Source organism: Prionailurus viverrinus, chromosome B4, assembly GCF_022837055.1.
Source record: "Prionailurus viverrinus isolate Anna chromosome B4, UM_Priviv_1.0, whole genome shotgun sequence".
In the NCBI taxonomy this organism is placed as follows: domain Eukaryota; kingdom Metazoa; phylum Chordata; class Mammalia; order Carnivora; family Felidae; genus Prionailurus; species Prionailurus viverrinus.
In genome coordinates this window covers 92,416,795-92,437,798 of record NC_062567.1, presented here as the reverse complement: position 1 = coordinate 92,437,798, position 21,004 = coordinate 92,416,795, and the positions used below count along the sequence as shown (strand labels likewise).

General features: G+C 40.7%; 1 protein-coding gene across 3 annotated transcripts in view; it reads left to right on the top strand.

Moving 5' to 3' along the window:
* The window catches only part of PTPRR (protein tyrosine phosphatase receptor type R), a 245,859-nt gene that overhangs the window by 221,074 nt on the left and 3,781 nt on the right, over positions 1 to 21,004 (top strand). For all 3 annotated transcript variants that reach the window (XM_047868277.1, XM_047868278.1, XM_047868279.1), the window contains 2 exons: positions 1,100 to 1,257; positions 6,333 to 6,446. In XM_047868277.1, the coding sequence (XP_047724233.1) occupies positions 1,100 to 1,257; positions 6,333 to 6,446 (272 nt within the window). The remainder of the gene's footprint in view (positions 1 to 1,099; positions 1,258 to 6,332; positions 6,447 to 21,004) is intronic.

Below are 21,004 nucleotides of genomic sequence, written 5' to 3'. Positions count from 1 at the left end.
GATCTTCCCAAACTCGGAGTTACGGTAATTTATGGGGACTTTCCCCAGACCAGATTATGTCATAGAAAAGTTATCTTATTTAAATTATGGGCAGCAGATGCTGAGGAACGTTGCCATGGTACTGTTTTTGCTTCTAGAGAACAATCATCTCAAAGATTTCAATCCTATCTAGAGCCTCCCTGATGGTACAGAATCATCACACAGAAAGTATAGAAGCCGAGCTGCACTGAAAGTTTTTTTGTTTTTAGTTTTGGTTTTGGTTTTTTTTTTTTTTTTTTAGTTTATTTACTTATTTTTAGAGAGGGGAGGAAGTGGAGGGTCAGAGAAGGAGGAAGATAGAGAACCCCAGGGAGGCTCTTTACGGTCACCACAGAGCCTGACAAGGGGCTCGATCTCACAACCGTGAGATCATAAACTGTGCCAAAATTAAGAGTTGGACACTTAACCAGCTGAGCCACCCAGGCGCCCCTACACTGAGGGTTTTTAGAAGGGAATTCGAGATAGGAATTTCATTGAGTGCCTCCCCTGTGCCAGCTCCCCAGCCGGGCACTGGGTTTTGAGATGATGTGCATGGACTCTCACTCACTCTCATCTAGTGACCCCTTCTAGCTCCTTATTACCGGGACTCCTAACTGCTGTTAGAAACTACAACTTGGGATGAATGTAGAAATTCAAATGTAGGGGCCAAATGTAAGGGTAAGTGTTCCTATGAGAGTTAATATGTTTATCATCCCTTGTCAAGAATGTTCAAAGAACAGGAAACACGGTCCATTCAGATTCCCTCCTGGCTTCCTTCGCATCTACCCTTATGTTTATTATAACAAATTACAAACACCTATCTAGCATATGTTTCATACGCATTTTCTATTTTAAATATCTATTTCTCAAGACTGTCAAACTTTGACATCAGCCTATTTGTAGTAAAGTTTTCTCAAGGTGGAAGAGTACTCTTCAGAAATCTCCTAGATCTTTTTTTTCCACCCAGACAGAAGTAAGTTGCCAGCAAGCTGGGAGTGATAGAAGGTATTCAGTATTGTGGTTTGGATGACTTTTAGTTCCACAAGTAAATGAGGCATTTGGTGGCTATTGCTATTTTCAGCAAGGAAGTCACACCCAGCATGTGAAGCATTACTGGTACACCTCATGGCCGGATCACAAGACTCCAGACAGTGCCCAGCCCCTTCTACAGCTCATGCTGGATGTAGAAGAAGACAGACTTGCTGCCACGGGCCGAGGGCCCGTGGTCGTCCACTGCAGGTAAGGGGTAACCGTTCTTTCTGCCTAAGCAACTGTCTAGCCTCTGTAAAGTCATCAGACAGATAGAAGTTGGGTTGTGCTTCCTGGTCGTGACTTTATTGGTAAACTAAAGATTTGTTGAAATTGGTTAACTTCTCAATGTTTGAGTTTGGATCAGGACAATACTTTACAGAACTGAAGCAGTATTCCCAGAGCATTTAGGCAAACAATTACACAGTAGAGAAAACACCACTTCTAAATTAATGACTCCAGGAACAGGAGACTTTATTCAGGCCTCTACGTCAAAACGTACATCGATTGCTTTTGTATCGTCGGTCTCATGTACACTAGGAATGACACATTTTTCAAGATTATTAATGGCTTTTTTGTTAAAAAGCCATCTTTTTTGTTTCAAGATGGCACTGAACCATACATGAGTTGGATCTTGATAGCATTTATTATTATGTCAAACTTGGTGAAAACCAGTCAGCTATTTTTGAAGTTATTTCATAAAGAAAAAAAAAAACAGATGGAAGCAAATTTATGAAGTGGGAAGTGAACAAGTGGTAGTTCACCAAAAGGAGAACAAAGTGTTGTTACCAGAACATGGAGTATTGGGGAGTAGGCCAAGAAAAGCAACAGATGTCTATGGTGGTTCCCTTCCCTAACGTCTAACTTGAAGCTCTCCTCTCATAACTGATACCTCATTCCCCAGACTTTCCTTTTAGTGTGCCCAAACAAATGCAAATAATTTTAAAGTTATTTCTATAACCAGCCATTTATTTTTTTTTCAACGTTTATTTATTTTTGGGACAGAGAGAGACAGAGCATGAACGGGGGAGGGGCAGAGAGAGAGGGAGACACAGAATCGGAAACAGGCTCCAGGCTCTGAGCCATCAGCCCAGAGCCTGACGCGGGGCTCGAACTCACGGGCCGCGAGATCGTGACCTGGCTGAAGTCGGACGCTTAACCGACTGCGCCACCCAGGTGCCCCTAACCAGCCATTTATACTTGGTCAAAATAATTTATGTTGCTTTGTTTAACCTCTTAAGCCTTGCAAGAAAGCTTTTGATGATAATATTAATAAATAAAATTATAATTATTTTATTTTTTTAATGTTTTTATTTATTTTTGAGACAGAGAGAGACAGAGCATGAGCGGGGAAGGGGCAGAGAGAGAGGGAGATACAGAATCTGAAGCAGGCTCCAGTCTCTGAGATGTCAGCACAAATTCCTATGCGGGGCTCGAACTCACAGACTGTGAGATCATAACCTGAGCTAAAGTCAGATGCTTAACCAACTGAGCCAACCAGGCACCCCGCTAATTATTTTAAATTATAACTTTAGTCTCCTTCTTTTTTGAGCCTTTATAGTTTAATTAAGAATGAAATTTACTATATATCTATTTATCCAAAGGAGTCATTATCCAGTTTCTAGCATTAGGCCTTACCCTAAACTTCCCTTAGGGGTGAGGAAAGACAGCCTAATTGGTCATATTTTAGGGCTGGAACTGTCCCCCACCCAAAATCATAAAACACTCAGGATATCTAAAATGAACTAGCCATTTCCCCTATAAAACCAGCTCCCCTTCTGATGACTATTTCTAAGAATAAGACCAGCTTTTTTCCAGGCACTCAATATCTAATGTTGACAGTTATCTTTGGCCCTTCTCTCAACTCCAGCCTCAGTATCTAATCAGTCACCAGATTGGCTTTCCCTTCAAAGCTTCTCCCATAATCATCACTTCCTGTCCAACCACCCAGGTTCAGGCCCTAATGACCTCATACATGTATTTTAGAAGTAGTCAACTAATTGCACAAACACACCCCACTTCCCTATGCCCCACCCCCAGCCCAGCCTACTCACCCACTTCTCTTGCATGATGTTCCTAAAACCCTGGGTTTTATTAATCCTGGATCTGTGGATGAACTACAGGGGTCAGTGAACTCTTTGAAATTACTTTAACAACTTGGAGTACATAAAGTTATGTGAGTTTTTCTGGGGAATGAAAGTCCATAGTTTTTATCAAATTCTCAAAAACAAAACAAAACAAAACAAAACAAAACACAAAGCATCACTATTTTAGAGGATGAAGTTCAAACTTCTTAGTTTTCCATGTAAGAGCATTAATAGGCTCTGATGAAGTTTCGGGGTGATGGTGAGGTGGTCCAGAGCTGATGACCAAGAAAGAATTCTTGAGACATCTGTGGTGCAAAAAGTTGGTTTTATTAAAGCATGGGGACAGGACCCGTGGGCAGAAGAGCTGTGTGAGGTCACGACCGGTAACTCATTACATACTCTTGGTTTGGGAGGGGGTCAGGAATAGAGTAAGTCTCTAAGGTATTTTGGAAGCAAGGTTTCCAGGATCTTGAGGTGCTAGCTGTTGCTAGGGAGACTCCATTTATTACCATTTAGTAAAATCTCAGTCATGAGACTCTTCAATTTTTTTTTTTTTCAACGTTTTATTTATTTTTGGGACAGAGAGAGACAGAGCATGAACGGGGGAGGGGCAGAGAGAGAGGGAGACACAGAATCGGAAACAGGCTCCAGGCTCTGAGCCATCAGCCCAGAGCCTGACGCGGGGCTTGAACCCACGGGCCGCGAGATCGTGACCTGGCTGAAGTCGGACGCCTAACCGACTGCGCCACCCAGGCGCCCCATTCATGAGACTCTTCAGATGTATATTGGGAGCCATAAGCTTAGAGTATGATTGCCAGCATATACCTTGGGGGAGTTGAGAAAAAAGAAGTTTCTAGAGGAATTTTTATGCGTTGAAGGAGACTTACAGGATCCTGGGAGATGGGAAAATGTTAAGCTAAGATTCCCTTTTGCCTCTAGCAAAGTGTCATCATCTGAGGCAGCTGAACTCCTAGAGGGAGGTCACTCTGCTGGTTTCAAGGACTTGTCAATGGGCTATAGACAGTAAAGGAATTTAATTTTTCATTTGCCTTAGTTTCCTACATCACCATGGCAAGCACTTAAACCCCTTTCCTTTTGTTCTTGGGTAGCTAGGAGTGTCCCAGGAATATCACACGCATTCCACCTGGAGTGGGGGAGTATATTAGCCTGTACTTTACCCCACGGTCCTTCATCAGGCTCCAGTGTGTCTGCCCAGTCTTGTTTCCCACTATTCCTCTAAAATAACTTTCTTTTCAGGCCAAGTTAGTCTACTTACTATTGTACATCATATATCCTGTTCTGCAGCAATTCTTTCCATTCTCGTAAATGGAATATTCTGATTCACAATAACCAAAATGCCCTCCATTCATAGGGTCCAGTTCAAATCCTATCTCTTTAGTGAAACAAACTCTTTATAGACTCTTTAACTAAAAGGGACCTCCTTCACCTCTGAATTCCTCTGCACTCACATTCAACAGGAAACAAGCACCAAATATGAGAAATAAATGCTATTTGAGTGCCAGGAAGGGAACTATTAATTCAGAACATGAGGACTGAAGAAAGCCTCTAAGAGTTGGGGTAATGTTGAACAAGATCTTAAAAAATAACCAACGTGTGTGGTTTTAAAGGGTGGTAAAGAGGGCATTTCTGACCAAAGGAATATCATTAACACAGAGAGAAAAAATGAAAAATAAAAGCCATTTTTTTTGCAAAGACTCATGTAAATGAAAAAAAAAATGGCACAAAAGGTACAAAGAGAAGAGTAAAAAGACCTAAAGCTTGAAAGTTAGCCACTTTCATATTGTGCAAGTTCACAAATTCCATGGTAGGGAGCTGAGACGTTATCTGTAACTACTGGAAGGCATCTACAGTCTTTGAGTAGAGAGTAATATGCTCAGATTCCCCTTTTAGAAAGATGAACCTAGCAGCTGTGTGTATCGTGAATTAGTCCAGGAAGAGACTCAAGACTTGGCAATCATAATGAGATCATTGCTAACCATGAAGTAAGGAGGTGTCGAAAACGTGAGCACAGTTTATAGAAAGGAAAGCATGGATCCCAAAAGCTTCAGTAGAGGTGGAAAATATAAGAATTGGTAACAGATTGGATGTGGGAGGTGAAAGAGGAGAGATGTTGGAGATGGCTCCAAGATTTCTAGGCTGGAAAACTTGTGGCTAACTGGTAATGCCATTGAGGGAAAAGATAATTAATTCTGTTTTAGATACATTGAATTTAGATACATTGAACTAAAGCCAGTGCAAAATAGTAACATCAAGAGTTCCAGCTAAAAAATGGAATGCTAATCTAGAGTTTAGGAGAAACTTAGGGAATTTAGATGTAAATTTGAGAGAAATTTGCATAAAGACTATTAGTGGTAGAAATTGCTGAGGAGGGCGGAGAGGGAGAGAGAGGAGGAATATGGAAAGAGAGTTAAAGGGCTTATTAGGTTGATAATTTACCATCTAAGGCAGATGAATGGGGCAAGCCCTCCTGGACAGATGGTGTTTTTATTCAACTATCACCTGGACATAAATGACTCAGAAATATGTGCCTCTGGCCACAGGCTTCTCCCAAACTGAATTGAATCTTCAGTTTTTCACTAGAAGCTTCAACATCAGTCTATCCAAGACCGAAATCCTCACCACCCCCACATCATCCCTTCTTCTAGAATTCTCCCTTTGTCTCATTGGCGCTTCCTTTCTTTCGATCCCCTAGATTCACATCTGTGATGTGTCTAAGTCTTTCTCCTCCTTTCTAGTGCTTATACCTTACTTAAATTTAGGTCCTAATTATTCTTTGTAGAATAATTGCAATGCCTTTTTCACTATTCTCCTTCCACCCCACACTCCCTACTGCATATAACTCAATGATCACTGCACCAGGCCAGGTTAGTAATCTCAGTCTGAGAGCTGCTCTCGCTGTTTTTACTAACCCTGGCTGCCCATTTCAGATTTAAACACCCTTTTAAAAGAATGTCTTTTATCTTGGGGAGGAGAGTGGGGGGATGGGCCAAATAGGTGATGGGGCTCAAGGAGGGCACTTGTTGTGATGACCACTGGGTGATGTATGGAAGTGTTGAATCAGTATATTGTACCCCTGAGACTAATATTATATTGGAATTAAATTTAAATAAATAAATAATAGAATATATTTAATCGTTTCTCCTTTGCATCCACCTTTTTACTCTTTTGTCTTTTCAGCGCAGGGATAGGTAGAACGGGGTGTTTTATTGCCACATCCATTGGCTGTCGACAGTTGAAAGAAGAAGGAGTTGTCGACGCACTAAGCATTGTCTGCCAGCTTCGTGTAGACAGGTAAGTGTCCGCTGGACCGTGCAACAGAGAAGTCACTTCACACATAGCATTATCAGCCACAACCTGATCCCATCAGTCTGACTTAGTAAACATCACAAGCTCCAAAGTCTTAAATCTCTGTAGAGACCTGTGTAAGACGCTTACGTATATCTTACATTAAAAAGCCATCAAGGAAAGTGTTATTTGCAACACCGACCATCAAGAACACAAAACTAGAAGCTTATGCTTAATCCTTCCTCATCTCTAACACAGGTATCTATGGTGTAGCTGTTCCCTCTCTGTCTTACACCCTTGTTCCCTTCTATTTACTCTGCATTTGCATTTGGCTTAACTGGGTCCTTCACCTTAGGATCTTGATTGTTTAAAAATGAGGTGTGTCATACTACCAAAAATCATCTTTTTTCTCAGTCTACTTTTTTTAATGTGAAAAAATGTAGATAACAAAATGTATCATCTTAACCATTTTTAACAGTACAGTTTAATGGTGTTGAGTATATTCACATTATTGTGACTTCAATTTACAGAACTCTTTCCATCTGGCAAAAACTCTGTACTCATTAAACAGCAGCTTCCTGTTCCCTCCTGCCCCCGGCCCTTGGTATCTTACTTAGTGTAATATCCTCAAGATTTATCGATGTTGTGGCATGTGATAGAATTTTCTTACTTTTTCAGGCTGAATAACATTCCATTTTATGTATACACTGTATATGGTTTATCCATTCATCCATCAGTGGATACTTGGTGGCTCCCACCTTTTGGCTATTGTGAATAATGCTGCTATGAACATGGGTGTACAAGTCGTCGTAGAGATTCTTTTAGATATATACCCAGAAATGAGATTGTTGGATCATACAGTAATTCTATTTTTAATCTTTTGAGAAACTGCCATACTGTTTTCCACAGTGGTTACACCATTTATATTCCTACCAAAAGTACAGTTGTTCCAACTTCTATACACCTTTGCCAATGCTTGTGACTTTCTATTTTATTTTTTGTTTGGTTGGTTGGTTGGGTTTTTTTTTTTTTTTTGATGGTAGCCATCTTAATGGGTGTGAGGTGGGTGAGTTGTTTTTATATGGAGATGATTTGATCACCTTTGTGATGATCTGTGTTTATCTGTGTTGAAAACAAAACAAACAAGAAAGGTCTCTTCTTCCTTGCTCCACAACTAAGCCTACCCGGGTAGATGAAGAGTTGAGCCAGTGATGGAGAAAGTACACAGATGCTCTTTGAGAACAGGCACAGAAAAAGATGCTGTACCAGCAGATGGATAGCCAGCCTCTCTGCTCTGCAAGTCAGTGTACTATTGTGGAAATGAGTTGTTCTGCAAGGCTGAGATACTGCATTCTCTTCTTTCATTCATGCGGCAAATATTTATTAATTACCTCCTATGCCCAAGGCATCATTCCAGATGCTACACGTAGAGGACTCAACAAGATGAGTGAAGCTTTGCTTTCCTAGAGTTTACATTCTAATGCAAAGAGAGACAGACAGACAGACAGATAATTTAAAAAAGGAAAGAAATGAATGGGATAATTTCAGACAGAGATAAATGTTGTGAAGTAAGAAAACAAGAGGGCCATGGGAGAAAGGTCTCTTGGACTTGAGCCCTGTGTCCTCCTAAAAGTGCAGTTACCTCCCAAGATTCATTCAACAAATATTTATTGAGCACCTACTATGTCCCAGGTCCTTGGATTTCAATAAAAGATACAAAAGATTGTTCTAAAAATTCAGATATATGTATTATTTAAAGTAGGATCTGTCTCATAGTAAACCTTCAATAAATGTGAACTGTTATTATTATCTTCATTATTATTAAAATTATCAATACAGCCTATCTCTAAAAATTAAGCATTCAGATCCCTCTGTCCAGATGAGGTTTTCCTTCCCCATCCCTATTATTGTTCTTATCTCTTCTTGAATAATAGCTTCAAGTCCTTGTAGGTATATCTTCCCTCTCTTTTTCTTTCGATTTTGCCTGGCTTAATAGAGGCTGTTCATTACAGTGGTTAAAATTCTGGACTCTGGAAACTGATTGCCTGGGTTTGCATTATGACTGCTCCCATTTTCTGGTTGTGTGGCTTTAGGCAAGTTGTGAGACCTTCCCTTGTCTGGGGTCTCTCATCTGGAAAATGGAAGTTATACTTCTAGCCACATGCTCTTGTTGTTGTAAGGAGTAAGAGTAATATTGTAGGTTCCTGGGGAGCCTGGGTGGCTCAGTCGGTTAAGCATCCAACTTCAGCTCAGGTCATGATCTCATGTCTCATGGGTTCAAGCCCCACATTGGGCTCTGTGCTGACAGCTCAGAGCCTGGAACCTGCTTTGGAGCGTGTGTCTCCCTCTCTCCCTCCCCCTCCCCTGCTCACCCTTTCTCTCTCTCTGTCTCTCTCTCTCTCTCTGTCTCTCTCTCTCAAAAATACATAAACATTAAAAAAAATTTTAATAAAATTATTTAAAAGAAAAGATTATAAGTTCCTGGCACATAATAAACATGCAATCACGTTTAGCCACTGTTGTTATCAATATATATAGCGAGAAACCTGAAGGTGCATCTATAAACTGAAAGCAACAATATATGCCTCACAGGGCTGCGGTAGTATAAAGATGAGATTACATCCATGACGCACTTGGTAGAACATTTAGCCTATGTTTCTAACGCTCTCTCTACCCCTCCCACTTCCTCCCTTTCCATACCCCACATATAACTGCTTCCAAAAATATTTTCTTTCTTTACATAAAATCAGCTCCACTGATGTCTCCTGCTTCTCTTACAATTGCTATCTTAGTCTCCTTCCATCTAGTACTGCCTGTCCAGCTGGAATAGGGTCCAGTTTTTCACTCCAGACTCTGGAACCTACCTTCACCCAGAAGTGGGGCCTGCGTCAGAGGGTAGGGAATAGCACCGAGTCAGCCTGGAGCTGTTCCCACGGTGACCTTGATCTCTCCTGCTTTGTGCTTCCGTAAACAAGCCTCCTACTGCTGGGGACCCCAAATCCCTCAAGGACTCCAGTTCAAACCCCTGTACCCTGCTCTCTTGCCAGCTAGTGCCAAAATTCCATAAACGCCAGATCCCCACATGGATCCAGGCTGACTCTGAACAGAGTTGATCTCCAACACTCTCTCTGAACCCTTTTTAGAACGCCTTGGGTTTAGTTTGCTCATTTTGGAGGCTTTTGTTATTCTTAAATCTTGGCTCTTCACCTTCCCATCTCCCACCTCCTCAACCTGCTTTTGTAGCCTGACCTCCACCTTGATTTCTATTTCCCAGTCACATTGCCCTGTCAAATCTACCCAATAGTCCTCTAGCTTTGAATGGAATCACAAGTACATTTTTTAAACCATATCACAATGCCTCCTCTATCGGTCCCTTCCTTCCTAAAGCAAACGGTCAGAAATTTTAGCCTTGGCCTTCCATCACCACCAAGGTCTCCCCACAAGGCTTGTCTTTTTATTGCTGATAGGATCTCCAAAACATATCAAAGCTTCTCTGCTGATCCGAAGGCTCCCTGCCCCCTGCATTTGAATTCCTGCCAGTATGTATCTGGAAATCATTCTAACAGATTCATTAATCAACATCTCTTCTATACACATTCTTTCTGAGCAGCTGCTTCTGTGGTTTATGAAATGGATCCTTTCTTTAAAACCTTCCTCGAAACGCCTTTCCTTTGCCTGCCTTCCTTCACAGGATCGAAACAGATTTTCTTTTTCTTCTCTTCCTTCTGCTTTGCAATCCCCTAGTTATTTTGAAAAGCAAGACAAAAAAACTGCCTCCTTTCCTTCACCCCATCCAACTTCTTTTCCCCCAGGCTTCTTGCCACTTGCTTCAGTTTTCAATTGTTTTTTCCTGCCACACTTCATCTTTAAAATTCCAGTTTGTAGGGTGCCGGGGTGACTCAGTCGGTTAAGCATCTGACTCTAGATTTTGGCTCAGGTCATGATCTCACGGTTTGTGAGTTCGAGCCCCGTGCCTGACTCTACACCTCTGTCCAGCTTGGGATTCGCTCTCTTCCTCTTTCTCTGCCCCCCCTCTGCTCTCTCTCTCTCTCTCTCTCTCTCTCTTTCGAAATAAATAAATAAATAAACTTATTTTTTTTAATAAGTAAAATAAAATTCCAGTTTGAAGGTGATTGCTGCCACTGACCATATCATTAACTCATATGCCAGTAAAAGAAAAACTGGCCCCAGAAGATCCAAACACCCACCTTTCTACTCCTGTGGCTTGTCATTCATCAGTTCTTCAAACCTTATCCCCAACCCTAGTTTCTGTGGCCACCTTTCCCTTCAGTCCTGAAACTGTCTTCAGACATTCCAGAATGCACTATTGACACTTGGAAGTTTTTAATCGTGGCCCCTCCACCATGGCCTTCAAAACACATGTCTTACATGTCTCATTTAACTCCCAAAATGAACCCAAAAGTAGGAAAAGAAGTATTCCTTGGCCCTGTTTTGTTCAATAAAGAAACAAAGAATTCAAGACATCAAGTAACTTGCCCAAGATCATGTAGTTAAAAGACTGGAGAAATAGACCTCTTTGGAATCTAGGACTTCTGATTTCTAACTCAAAAGGCATGACCATTGTAGATTAAAGTAAACAGTCTTTTGGAATATGTTTATTGCAAAACTGCTTGACAAGAAGCATACCTGTTTGATAATGCTTTGCCAATTAAAAAAATGCAGTGGTACCAAAATTTTTAAAACAAGGTCTAGTATGAATGAGAGCTGTTTCATGAAGAGATAAAGTGATATTGTCAGCAGTTGCCTTAAGAATATAATTTAAGGAACATAGGAAAGTTGCCTCATCCCAAAATGTCTATCTATGGAGGATACCTAAAATATCTGTGTATGGTGAATGTCTGAAATATCACTATTAGAGAACCAATCTTTGGTTAAAAGAATCATTCTTTTTTAAAGTTCATTGAATGTGGAGGAGAAGGTGAGAGTGAACCCTTATGCTTTCTCAATTATTAACCTTTTTTAAAAAAAAAATATTTATTTATTTATTTTGAGTGGGAGAGAGAGTGCAAACAGGGGAAGGGCAGAGAGAGTGGGTGAGAGAGGGATTCCCAAGTAGGCTCCGCACTGTCAGTGCAGAGCTCGATGTGGGACTTAATCCAATGAACTGTGAGATCATGACCTGTCAGCTAGACCCTTCAGTCTAAACAATGTGATCTGTCCTTTCCAGCTAGAGTAAGGTAGATAGAGAGAACATAAGTCCATGCATTAGGAATACATTCAGAACTTAGTTTTGATGAAAGGGAATTGAAGAGAGGGCCCCAGAAGCTGGGTACTCCCTGCAGTGGAGAAGACTAGTAGAGAGCCGTGGGTACTGGGAAAGTGAGGGGCATGGAGGGGAAGCAAAAGAGCTTACAAGGGATTCCTTGGGCAAGATCAGCTACCAGGGCCAAGTGCAGTATGAAAGTGTGAGGCTTCTTTTTAAAAAAAAATATTAAATATTTCAAGATGGTGACAGCAGAGCATTTACCCAAGTGCAAGGTCCTTCTCAACACCGGGAAGAGGCTCATGTGACCCAGCAGGTCACGAGCCCATGAAATTGACCCTGTGGTGGGATATTTTTAGAATGAATGTAGACAGGCCTAAATCCTGTGTCCACTGGAATGGACACCCAAGGTCTCTGCTTAGAGACCTTGGGTGCTCTCTTTTTAGTACTCCTGAATCATGTATCATTCATTCAACAAACATTTACTAAACACCTTCTACGGTACATGCATCAGGTACCTAGGCATAGAAAGATGGATTCCTTAACAGACTTTTCCAGACTGTGTTTCTCAGGGCACAGTTTAATTCCTAATTAAACTATGAGAGCCTGCCAAGTGCCAGATCCTCTTAGAGTGTATGCAGGCAAAACTAAATAAATAAAATAAAATAGGCTCTCAATTAAATGTGAGCTATATACTCTATTTCTTAGAAGCCCTCCCCACATGGATATTCACAGTAAGTATTAAAACATTGAAGAATCTGGAAAGTCCCCCAGCACAGAAACCCACTTAACTTCCTTTAAGCTCTCTTTCATATTTAATTTGACCATACAAAACTTTCCTCAAAGCCTATCTAAATGGGACCAAAAGAAGTTGTAAATAATAAATATGAACTGTTCTTTCAAGAAGTTTGGTGGTGAAGAGAAGACAGGGAATGGCATAGGGATTTGAGCCGTGGGTGGGGACCATTAAAAAAGAGCACCCAGCTGAGTATAATAAGGGCTACAAAAGACAGAGCCAATATATCAAGGGGCTGATATTTTATGCACTGCAGCGTGCAAGCTCCACAGGACTTCCCTTTGCTTTCATACTCCCTTTAACAATGACCTCTACCCACTGATGATCCAAGACTGTGCACTGTGCATCTTTTTTTAATAGTTTACCCCCCACCACTTATGGGAAGTCCAGGGCACGGCCAACAGCCAAGAAGAAAGGCAGTGATTTAGATACTTCAAATGGGCTTTTTCCATGGATGATAAGAGTTTCAGCACTGAGCATGATCAAAAACCTGACTCCAAATGATGGTGATGTTGGTGATGATGACAATGATGATGTTGATAAATTACAATGCCTGATTATTGTTATTCAACGTGCCAAAAGCAGGCAATGTGTTCTGAGATCACAAACCTGCATTTTAGCAAGAAATTCAAATGGTCTGGTTTAGAGATGAGTGTTCTGCTGAATGGATGTTTCCATTGTAACAACGATGACAAAGCCATTTGGTAGATTCCTCATTCTCTGGCAAGACATTATTTTCATTGGCTTTAGGGCAACTTCTATTAATAGATGCAACAGTTCTCACTGCAGATTCACGAGTCTGTGATTCGCTTTTTAATAATACTTTTGAGCATATTTTGAACTAAATTAGGATTTCTTTTTTTTTCCAAGTAGGAGTTCAAATTCAGTGCAAGGCACCCACCAGTATTTTATTTAGAAGTGTATTAATGGATCATTCCTTCATTCCCATAGCTTTCATTTTTAATTAAAAGATGAAGTCGGTATTGGACAATTTGGACCAAGCACTGGCTGAGGAGACGAGGCAGCAGGCAGCCAGCCACTAGAGTATGAGGGGCTGGAGGTCACTGGACCAGAGGTCAAGAAGCTTGGTACTAATCCTGGCTGTGCCTTAATTCCATGTGTGACCCCTTGTCCACTCTAGGCCTGTCTGTCTACATATGTAAAAAGAGAAATGGGCATATCAGTGGCCCCCCAACCTCTTCTGATATGAAGACCCCCTTTTATAAGAGTAAAATATTCCATGGACTTCAACTTGATAGTTGTACTTTGAAATCCTTAATGCTAATAAATTAATTTTCATTCTGTGACTCAAAACAACACCTACATACATTTAAAAATTAGTGATACATATGTGTGTGTGTTTATTTGGTCTAATGATACTGCTAGAGGCACAGATGGGTTTGAGGACCCTTCCAATAAATGCCTTTCCATCTTGGGATTCAGTGATTGGGAAGTGATCATCTAGCTCTCTAAACTCCCTTTCAACTATTGCATTCTTTGAGTCTTTGAACCTTGTTTCTGTAAAGAACAATGGAACAGCATTAACAGACAATCATAACATTTGCCAAACACCTACTAGGAAAGGGATGATTTAAAAGAAACATGGTCAAATATTGTACAAATCTCTCAGTCTTCGGGGGGAATCCAAGACCTAAAAAGAGTGAATGGTATATCCAAAGTCACATAACAAATTTTGACTGTCTTTTTTTTTTTAAACATTCTGAACTGAGCTTCCAGTTTTTCTCTAATTAGATAGGCTAAATTCTGGATTTGTTTGGTTCCCAAAACACTGTTGTTTTCTGGAGTGGGAGACTAAATTGGGTTAAACGCAAATTGAGAGGAAGTTCACATTCTAATTCTGCCTTTGACGATGACCCTGAACTAGATGCTGTATAAACCAGGGAAAATTGTTTATCTCTGATGGTTTCAGTTTAGATCATTATTGATATCTGAATATGATAAATACAATGAACTTTCTATTGACCAGCATGACAAAAAAGGATTTTGTTTAGTCATATTTTCCTGTTAATAGAAGTTACCATACATACATAGGTCAACAATTTTCAAAACTTATGGTGAAAAAAAAGGACCCATAGCATTGGCACTAAATTGAGCCCAATGTAATCATGTTTTATTAGTTAGACATTCCATATCTTGCTTAAATCTTCTAACCTTAAATATCACTAAATTGTTGTGTCTATACCATCTAAAGAACTTTAGTTGCTGTTAAAGCTAAACCAACCAGGTTTTACCATATTTAGCTCCTGCCGCAAGAAATTCATTTAGGCTTGTGTGTGCCGAGGTTTTGCAGTATGACATAGTGAAAGGCCATTTACACAGTAAGTATGAGAAATACACCTGTTCCTTTAAAAAACAGTAACAATCCTTAGTAACAAAATAGCCCAGGAAACTCAGGAGGCTCCCAGGTAGCTCAGTCAATTGTGCACCTGACTCTTGATTTCGGCTCGGGTCATGATACCAGGGTTGTGGGATTGAGCCCTGCATCAGGCTCAGCGCTGAGCCTGCTGAAGATTCTCTCTCTCCCTATGCCCTTCCTATACTCGCTTGCATGGGCATACTCTCTCTGCCCCCCTCTCTCTCTTTCTAAAAAACAAATAAATAATTAATTTAAAAATAATAAAAATTTTTTAAAAACTCAAAAAATGCCTCCCATGCACATAGAAAATGACTCAGGAGCAATATGTGGCCATCAGAAGACATCTAGGCAAGGATGAAAGGAACATGTTCCTTCGCAGGTTGACCTCGAACAACTTCTTCCTCATCATATTTCTCTTAATCTCATTTGGCACCTTTGGACACTGGAAGAACTTGAAAACAGAATTTGGGAAGTGAAGCACATAAAATAATATGCAGTCCCAAGGCTTTTTTCTTTTCTTTTTTTTTCTTTTTTTTTTTTTTTCCTTCCCCAGAAACAGGAAACAATCTGTCTAATCCTCCTTTTAGGGAGTCAGTGGTGAAATCTGCTGTTGTCTTTGTACATCCTTACCTTGGAGGCCTTAAACTGGAATGACATCCAAAAACCTTGCTTGTGGCTTCCCAGACAGGATAGAAAAGTGCTTCCAGTGTGCGTCATATCATTGTTTAAATGTTTTGATTAATCACTTTAGTGTGATGATTTTCTTTCTTTCTTTTTTTTTTTTTAAATTATAACAATCCAAGAGGAGGAATATATAAGCCATCAGTTTCCTAGGCTAATATGTGTCCCCAAAGTATTATTTGTTTCCAAAACTTGTTTAAAATAATTCCAAAGCTAAAATTTCCACCTGTTCATATAATTTTTATCAACCCTACCCTTACATTTCTCCATATCTTTCTGCATCCCCGACTCATTCCAAAGTTCCCATAAATTAGTGGATTTCAAAGATCTCATTTGAAGATCAGCAATTGAACATTTTTGTTTACTTCTTTTAAGGAAACTTAAGGATAAAGCCCCAGGGACTGGTATGGACTTATTTACTTGACATCACAGTTTCTGAGACTGTAACAAGAGGTCCTCTTAAAGAACACATTATGCCAAATGAATCTCCCAAGTGGTTGCCAGGATAACCTTTTCCTCCTTCTTAGCTTAGAGCTAATTGAATATTAACCTGGGTGTTCAGAAGAAAATTGGTTAATTTTCAGGGAAAAAAATGGAATTGAAGATATGCTAAAGCATCGAATTATGACTGAATTATCGTTGGGTCTGTGCTGGCTTTTATGCCCTACACATACTTTGGAACACAGTTACTCCAGAGAAAATGTCTATGTCAAAATACCTGCTCAGAATCAGAACATTTATGTTTAAATTCTCCTTCCTGATACGATATAAAGGACACAGGGGAAAACCTTTGTTCAAGACACCTGAGTTACAGCAGCAGACATTAGCCTGGCTTGACTCACGCCCAAGCTGTCGAAGCTTTACCCATGAGGCACATTAACATCCACACCTTTTGTTCTAAATTTACTGTACCAAACTTTACCAAAAGAATTCCAGATTCAAAAATAATAAAAAGCCAAGGAGCGTAAGTTCCATTGTTAGCCCAGAAGTGAGTCACCGCTGCAGAATTTCTTCTGTCTACTGATTAGACCGGATACGCGCTGGGCGGTGCAGCAGGAAAGGCTGTTGCTGTCTGTATGTGTGAGTTAATAGTCACAAAAGGTCACAATTTTAACATGTGAAAAACCAAATCTCTCTCCTGGGCATCTGGGTTGGTTTTTTTCAACACACCCTCTTAGTAGCAAAGGGAAAAAACGACATTGCTTTTCCTTCCAACCTGAGTCTACCCCCAGCTGACACAGCTACGTGCTTCCCTGCATGGAGACAGAAGACACTGGTTTTTGTGTTTGGTGGGGCTGATGTGATATGAGACGTTTGACATTTCTAGAGGGTGGTATACGTCAGAGGCAGGCAACCAATACCACTTCTATGATAAAAGGAATGACTTTCTTCCACAGCATGGAACGGGACAGCATTAGGGTGAACAAATAATTGACCATCCAGACCAAGGCACTCTTGTCAGTGAAGGGTGGCTCTATTAGCAATTACACAGGACAAGAAGAGTGAACCAGGACTATCCCAAGCAAACCAGACGCATGATCACCCTAGGCACAAGGTCAGCTAAGCACTTACCAGAAGAATAAGAAAAATAATATGTAGCATTTATTTAGTACTCACTAAATAACAATCACTGTGCTAAGCGTTTTATGTATTACCCAGTTTAAACCTTGCAAAACTTGAAAATTTACTAGGTAAATACCGTTTGCCAAGCCAGCGGTTTTCAAACTTTTTTGGTGAACAATAGGAAACAAAATAATGGGAAGACAAAATCTTCCAGAGAACACCAACATTGAAAGCCAATTAAAAAATAAATAAAATAGGGGCGCCTGGGTGGCTCAGTCGGTTAAGCATCCGACTTCAGCTCAGGTCACGATCTCGCGGTCCGAGAGTTCGAGCCCCGAGTCCCGCTCTGGGCTGATGGCTCAGAGCCTGGAGCCTGCTTCCGATTCTGTGTCTCCCTCTTTCTCTGCCCCTCCCCCGTTCATGCTGTGTCTCTCTGTCTCAAAAATAAATAAACGTTAAAAAAATAAATAAATAAATAAATAAAATAAAATAAAATAAAATACACAACTGCCTTGGTCAAAACCAGGATTAGGAACTAGTCCTAAAACCCAAGCCCCTCCTCCACCCTGCCATGGCCCCTCAGGCACCACCGCAGAACCGTGGGCTGTTAAGAATTGTGCAAAGAGGGGCGCCTGGGTGGCGCAGTCGGTTAAGCGTCCGACTTCAGCCAGGTCACGATCTCGCGGTCCGTGAGTTCGAGCCCCGCGTCCGGCTCTGGGCTGATGGCTCGGAGCCTGGAGCCTGTTTCCGATTCTGTGTCTCCCTCTCTCTCTGCCCCTCCCCCGTTCATGCTCTGCCTCTCTCTGTCCCAAAAATAAATAAACATTGAAAAAAAAATTAAAAAAAAAATAAATAAAAAAATGATTATTTATTTATTTAAAAAAAAAAAAAAAAAAAAGAATTGTGCAAAGAGCCTCTGTCTAGAGATTGATAATAGTCTGACTAATTTAATCCTCACAATCTGCTGAGGTTTGTCATTAGTGTCATTTTTAAGCGAAGAAAGCCCAGCTGGGAAGGATCATACAGTGAGGAGATTCAAAAGCAAGGATTCAAACGTGAATCTGTCAGACTCCAAGCCCACTCCTTTACATGCCATCATCTGCCTCTACTGTAGCAGACTTCTAGGCTGGTCAATATTTAGAAACATATTTGGACCTTTCCATCTCGGCTTGCCCAACCAGGGCAATACTGTGTTCCCTGCCAGGTGTATTCTGAGTTTTCCAAGGCCTTCAGAGGTCCCATCCCAGAGCCTTTCAGGCAGTCCTGTTCCACCAGATACCAGCAAAGTGTAACAATAACAACAACGATAGCTAGCAGCTTGGCATCTGTATGTGCTCTGCTGTGCACGGAGCATCTTGAATGGATTGTCCCGTTGCTTTCTCACAACAACGCTATGAGGTAGACACCATTATGTTATTACCTCATCATTTTGCAGATGAGAAAACTGAGTACTGCAAAGATTATGTAGTAAGGTAAAGCAGATAGTAAGTGTTGGAGAAAGGATTTGTCTCGACAACAGTGTATGGTGTCTTCTTCTGTCTTAACACACTTTAGTCCCTACGGGCAATGAACCTGACACCTTGGTATTCCAAACCTTTCAGAGCCACAGTCACTTTCATAACTCACTGGTCCCTTTGCCCCATTTTCTTGGGGCTTTTTTTCCCCCACTCTTTTTTGGTAAACTAATTCCTGCTCTGGCAGTAGGTATTGAACCTCATTTGTTTTTGATCTGGGAACTGGAACTCTGGGAAGTAGCTTCGTACCTAAAGAGGATTCTCCCGGAGACATGATGCTTTAAAACAATGTATTAAGTAATGGTGGGGCATGCTGCCTGATTCACAATGGTCCATCTATTTTGGGCCCCATAGGCCTTCTCCACTGAAGCATCATATTGATCAGCATGGAAGTCTTTTAAAATCCACCTTGGTTGAGTTTAAACTATGATCTCCTGGGGGCCAAAGATTATTTTAGTGCCTGCTCTTCTCTTTTTTAATCCTTTTATTTTAAAGACTTTTATTTATTTATTTATTTTAAGTAATGTCTACACCAAGCGTGGGGCTCAAATTCACAACCAAGAGTCAAGAGTCAGATGCTCTATTGACTGAGCCAGCCAGCCAGCCACCCCTAAATGTTTATTTGTTTATTTTGAGGAGAGGAAGGGCAGAGAGAGAAGGAGAGAGAGGATCCCAAGCAGGCTCCATGCGGTCAATCCAGAGCCCATCAGGGGGCTGGATCCCACAAACTGTGAGATCATGACCTGAGCGGAAATCGGGAGTTGGAAGCTCAACCAACTGAGCCATCCAGGTGCCCCCAGTGCCTGCTCTTTAAAAGGGAGTTGGAGGATGATTTTTAAAGAAATGAAAAGAGCATCCCTGCTTCTTACCTTCAAAGACCAGCATGTGTTTTAAACTTTACATCAGTGGTTGGGGGGTGGGGCGTGGGGAACACCTCAGGGGCTCATTAAGTTGAGTGCCCAACTTCGGCTCAAGTCATGATCTCATGGGTTCGTGAGTTCATACCCCACATCGGGCTTGCTGCTGTCAGTGCAGAGCCCAGTTCAGATCCTCTGTTTCCCTCTCTATGCCCCTCCACTACTCACACTCTCTTTCTCAAAAATAAATAAAAACATTTTTAAAAAATACTTTAAACTGTACATCACTGTATGGATCCAGACTTCAGTAAGTCCATCTAGCCCTGTCTGACCTGAAAGGTACCTAACAGCCAAGTCAGAGCTCTCCTAGAGGATGAACTATTACAGGGCTCTCCTGAGGGTTCTGTATAATCTAGCATTATTCACTTATCGTATAACTGCATTTTGCATGCAGGCACTACATTAGCTTCTTGGGTATTATTTTTACCATGGCTAATCTATAAAAAGACTGTGTAAAATCTGCACGGTAATCCTAAATTTTAAATTCTTACAAAGATCAACAGAGTATTCTATATTCCAATATATGCAATTAGATATTTACCAAATATTTTCAGAGATAATTGTGATGAGTTCCTGAATTTGAGCCAGACTCCAGTGAATGCATCCTGTAATGCCCTTTGCCTTCTTTTAGCCCAGAGTTTATCTGCTTTCATATGACATGAAAATAGCATGGCCTGAGTAATCTACATGACAGGCATTCACTTAAGACTAGGAAGTACTTTTCATTGTTGCAAATATGAGAAGGCTATAACATTATGCCTATCTTTAAAGGACCTACAACTTAGTTAGAAACAATTTTGGAATGGGATAGACAGTATATCACGATATCAAATTACTTATAATAAAGACCCCACCTTGGCCCGGTCTTTTCCTCCTCCATTATGAATGACAGTTAAAAAGAAATAAAGCATGCTTCTTAAATATCTGGAAGACATAATGCTGGGAGTAAGAAATGAAAGGTTAATATATTGAATGATAGAAATCATGATGACAGTAAATAAAAACTTTGTGCTGAAACCAACAAGTTGAAATTAATAGGACTGATTAGAAAATCCTGCACTTAGTTTCAAAAAGTCAATAGCTTAAGTACAGGATGAGAACAGACTGTAACTTTCACACTCAAAATTAAAACAAACAAACAAACAAAAAATCCTGCAGACTTCATAAACCCAAACCTTCCCTCGATATCTTAAAAGTGTTGTTGGGCACCAGGCACCAGATGGGTACCATGAGATCTTATCATCTGATGTACCTGCAAATGCAAGCTCATTGGCCTATGACATGCAGCTCAAAGGAGAAAATATTCCCAGTGACTAGATCCTGTCGGGAGTAGACACAACACTGTAAGAAGGTCATCTTTGATAAAATGGCCTATAGACGAAGGAGACTAGATTGGTGGGTGACCGGGAAACCGAACTTTATAGAAATATTGAGGGACCACAGGATGTTTAGTCTAGAGAAGAAAAGATTACGGGACTTTGATGGTTGTTTT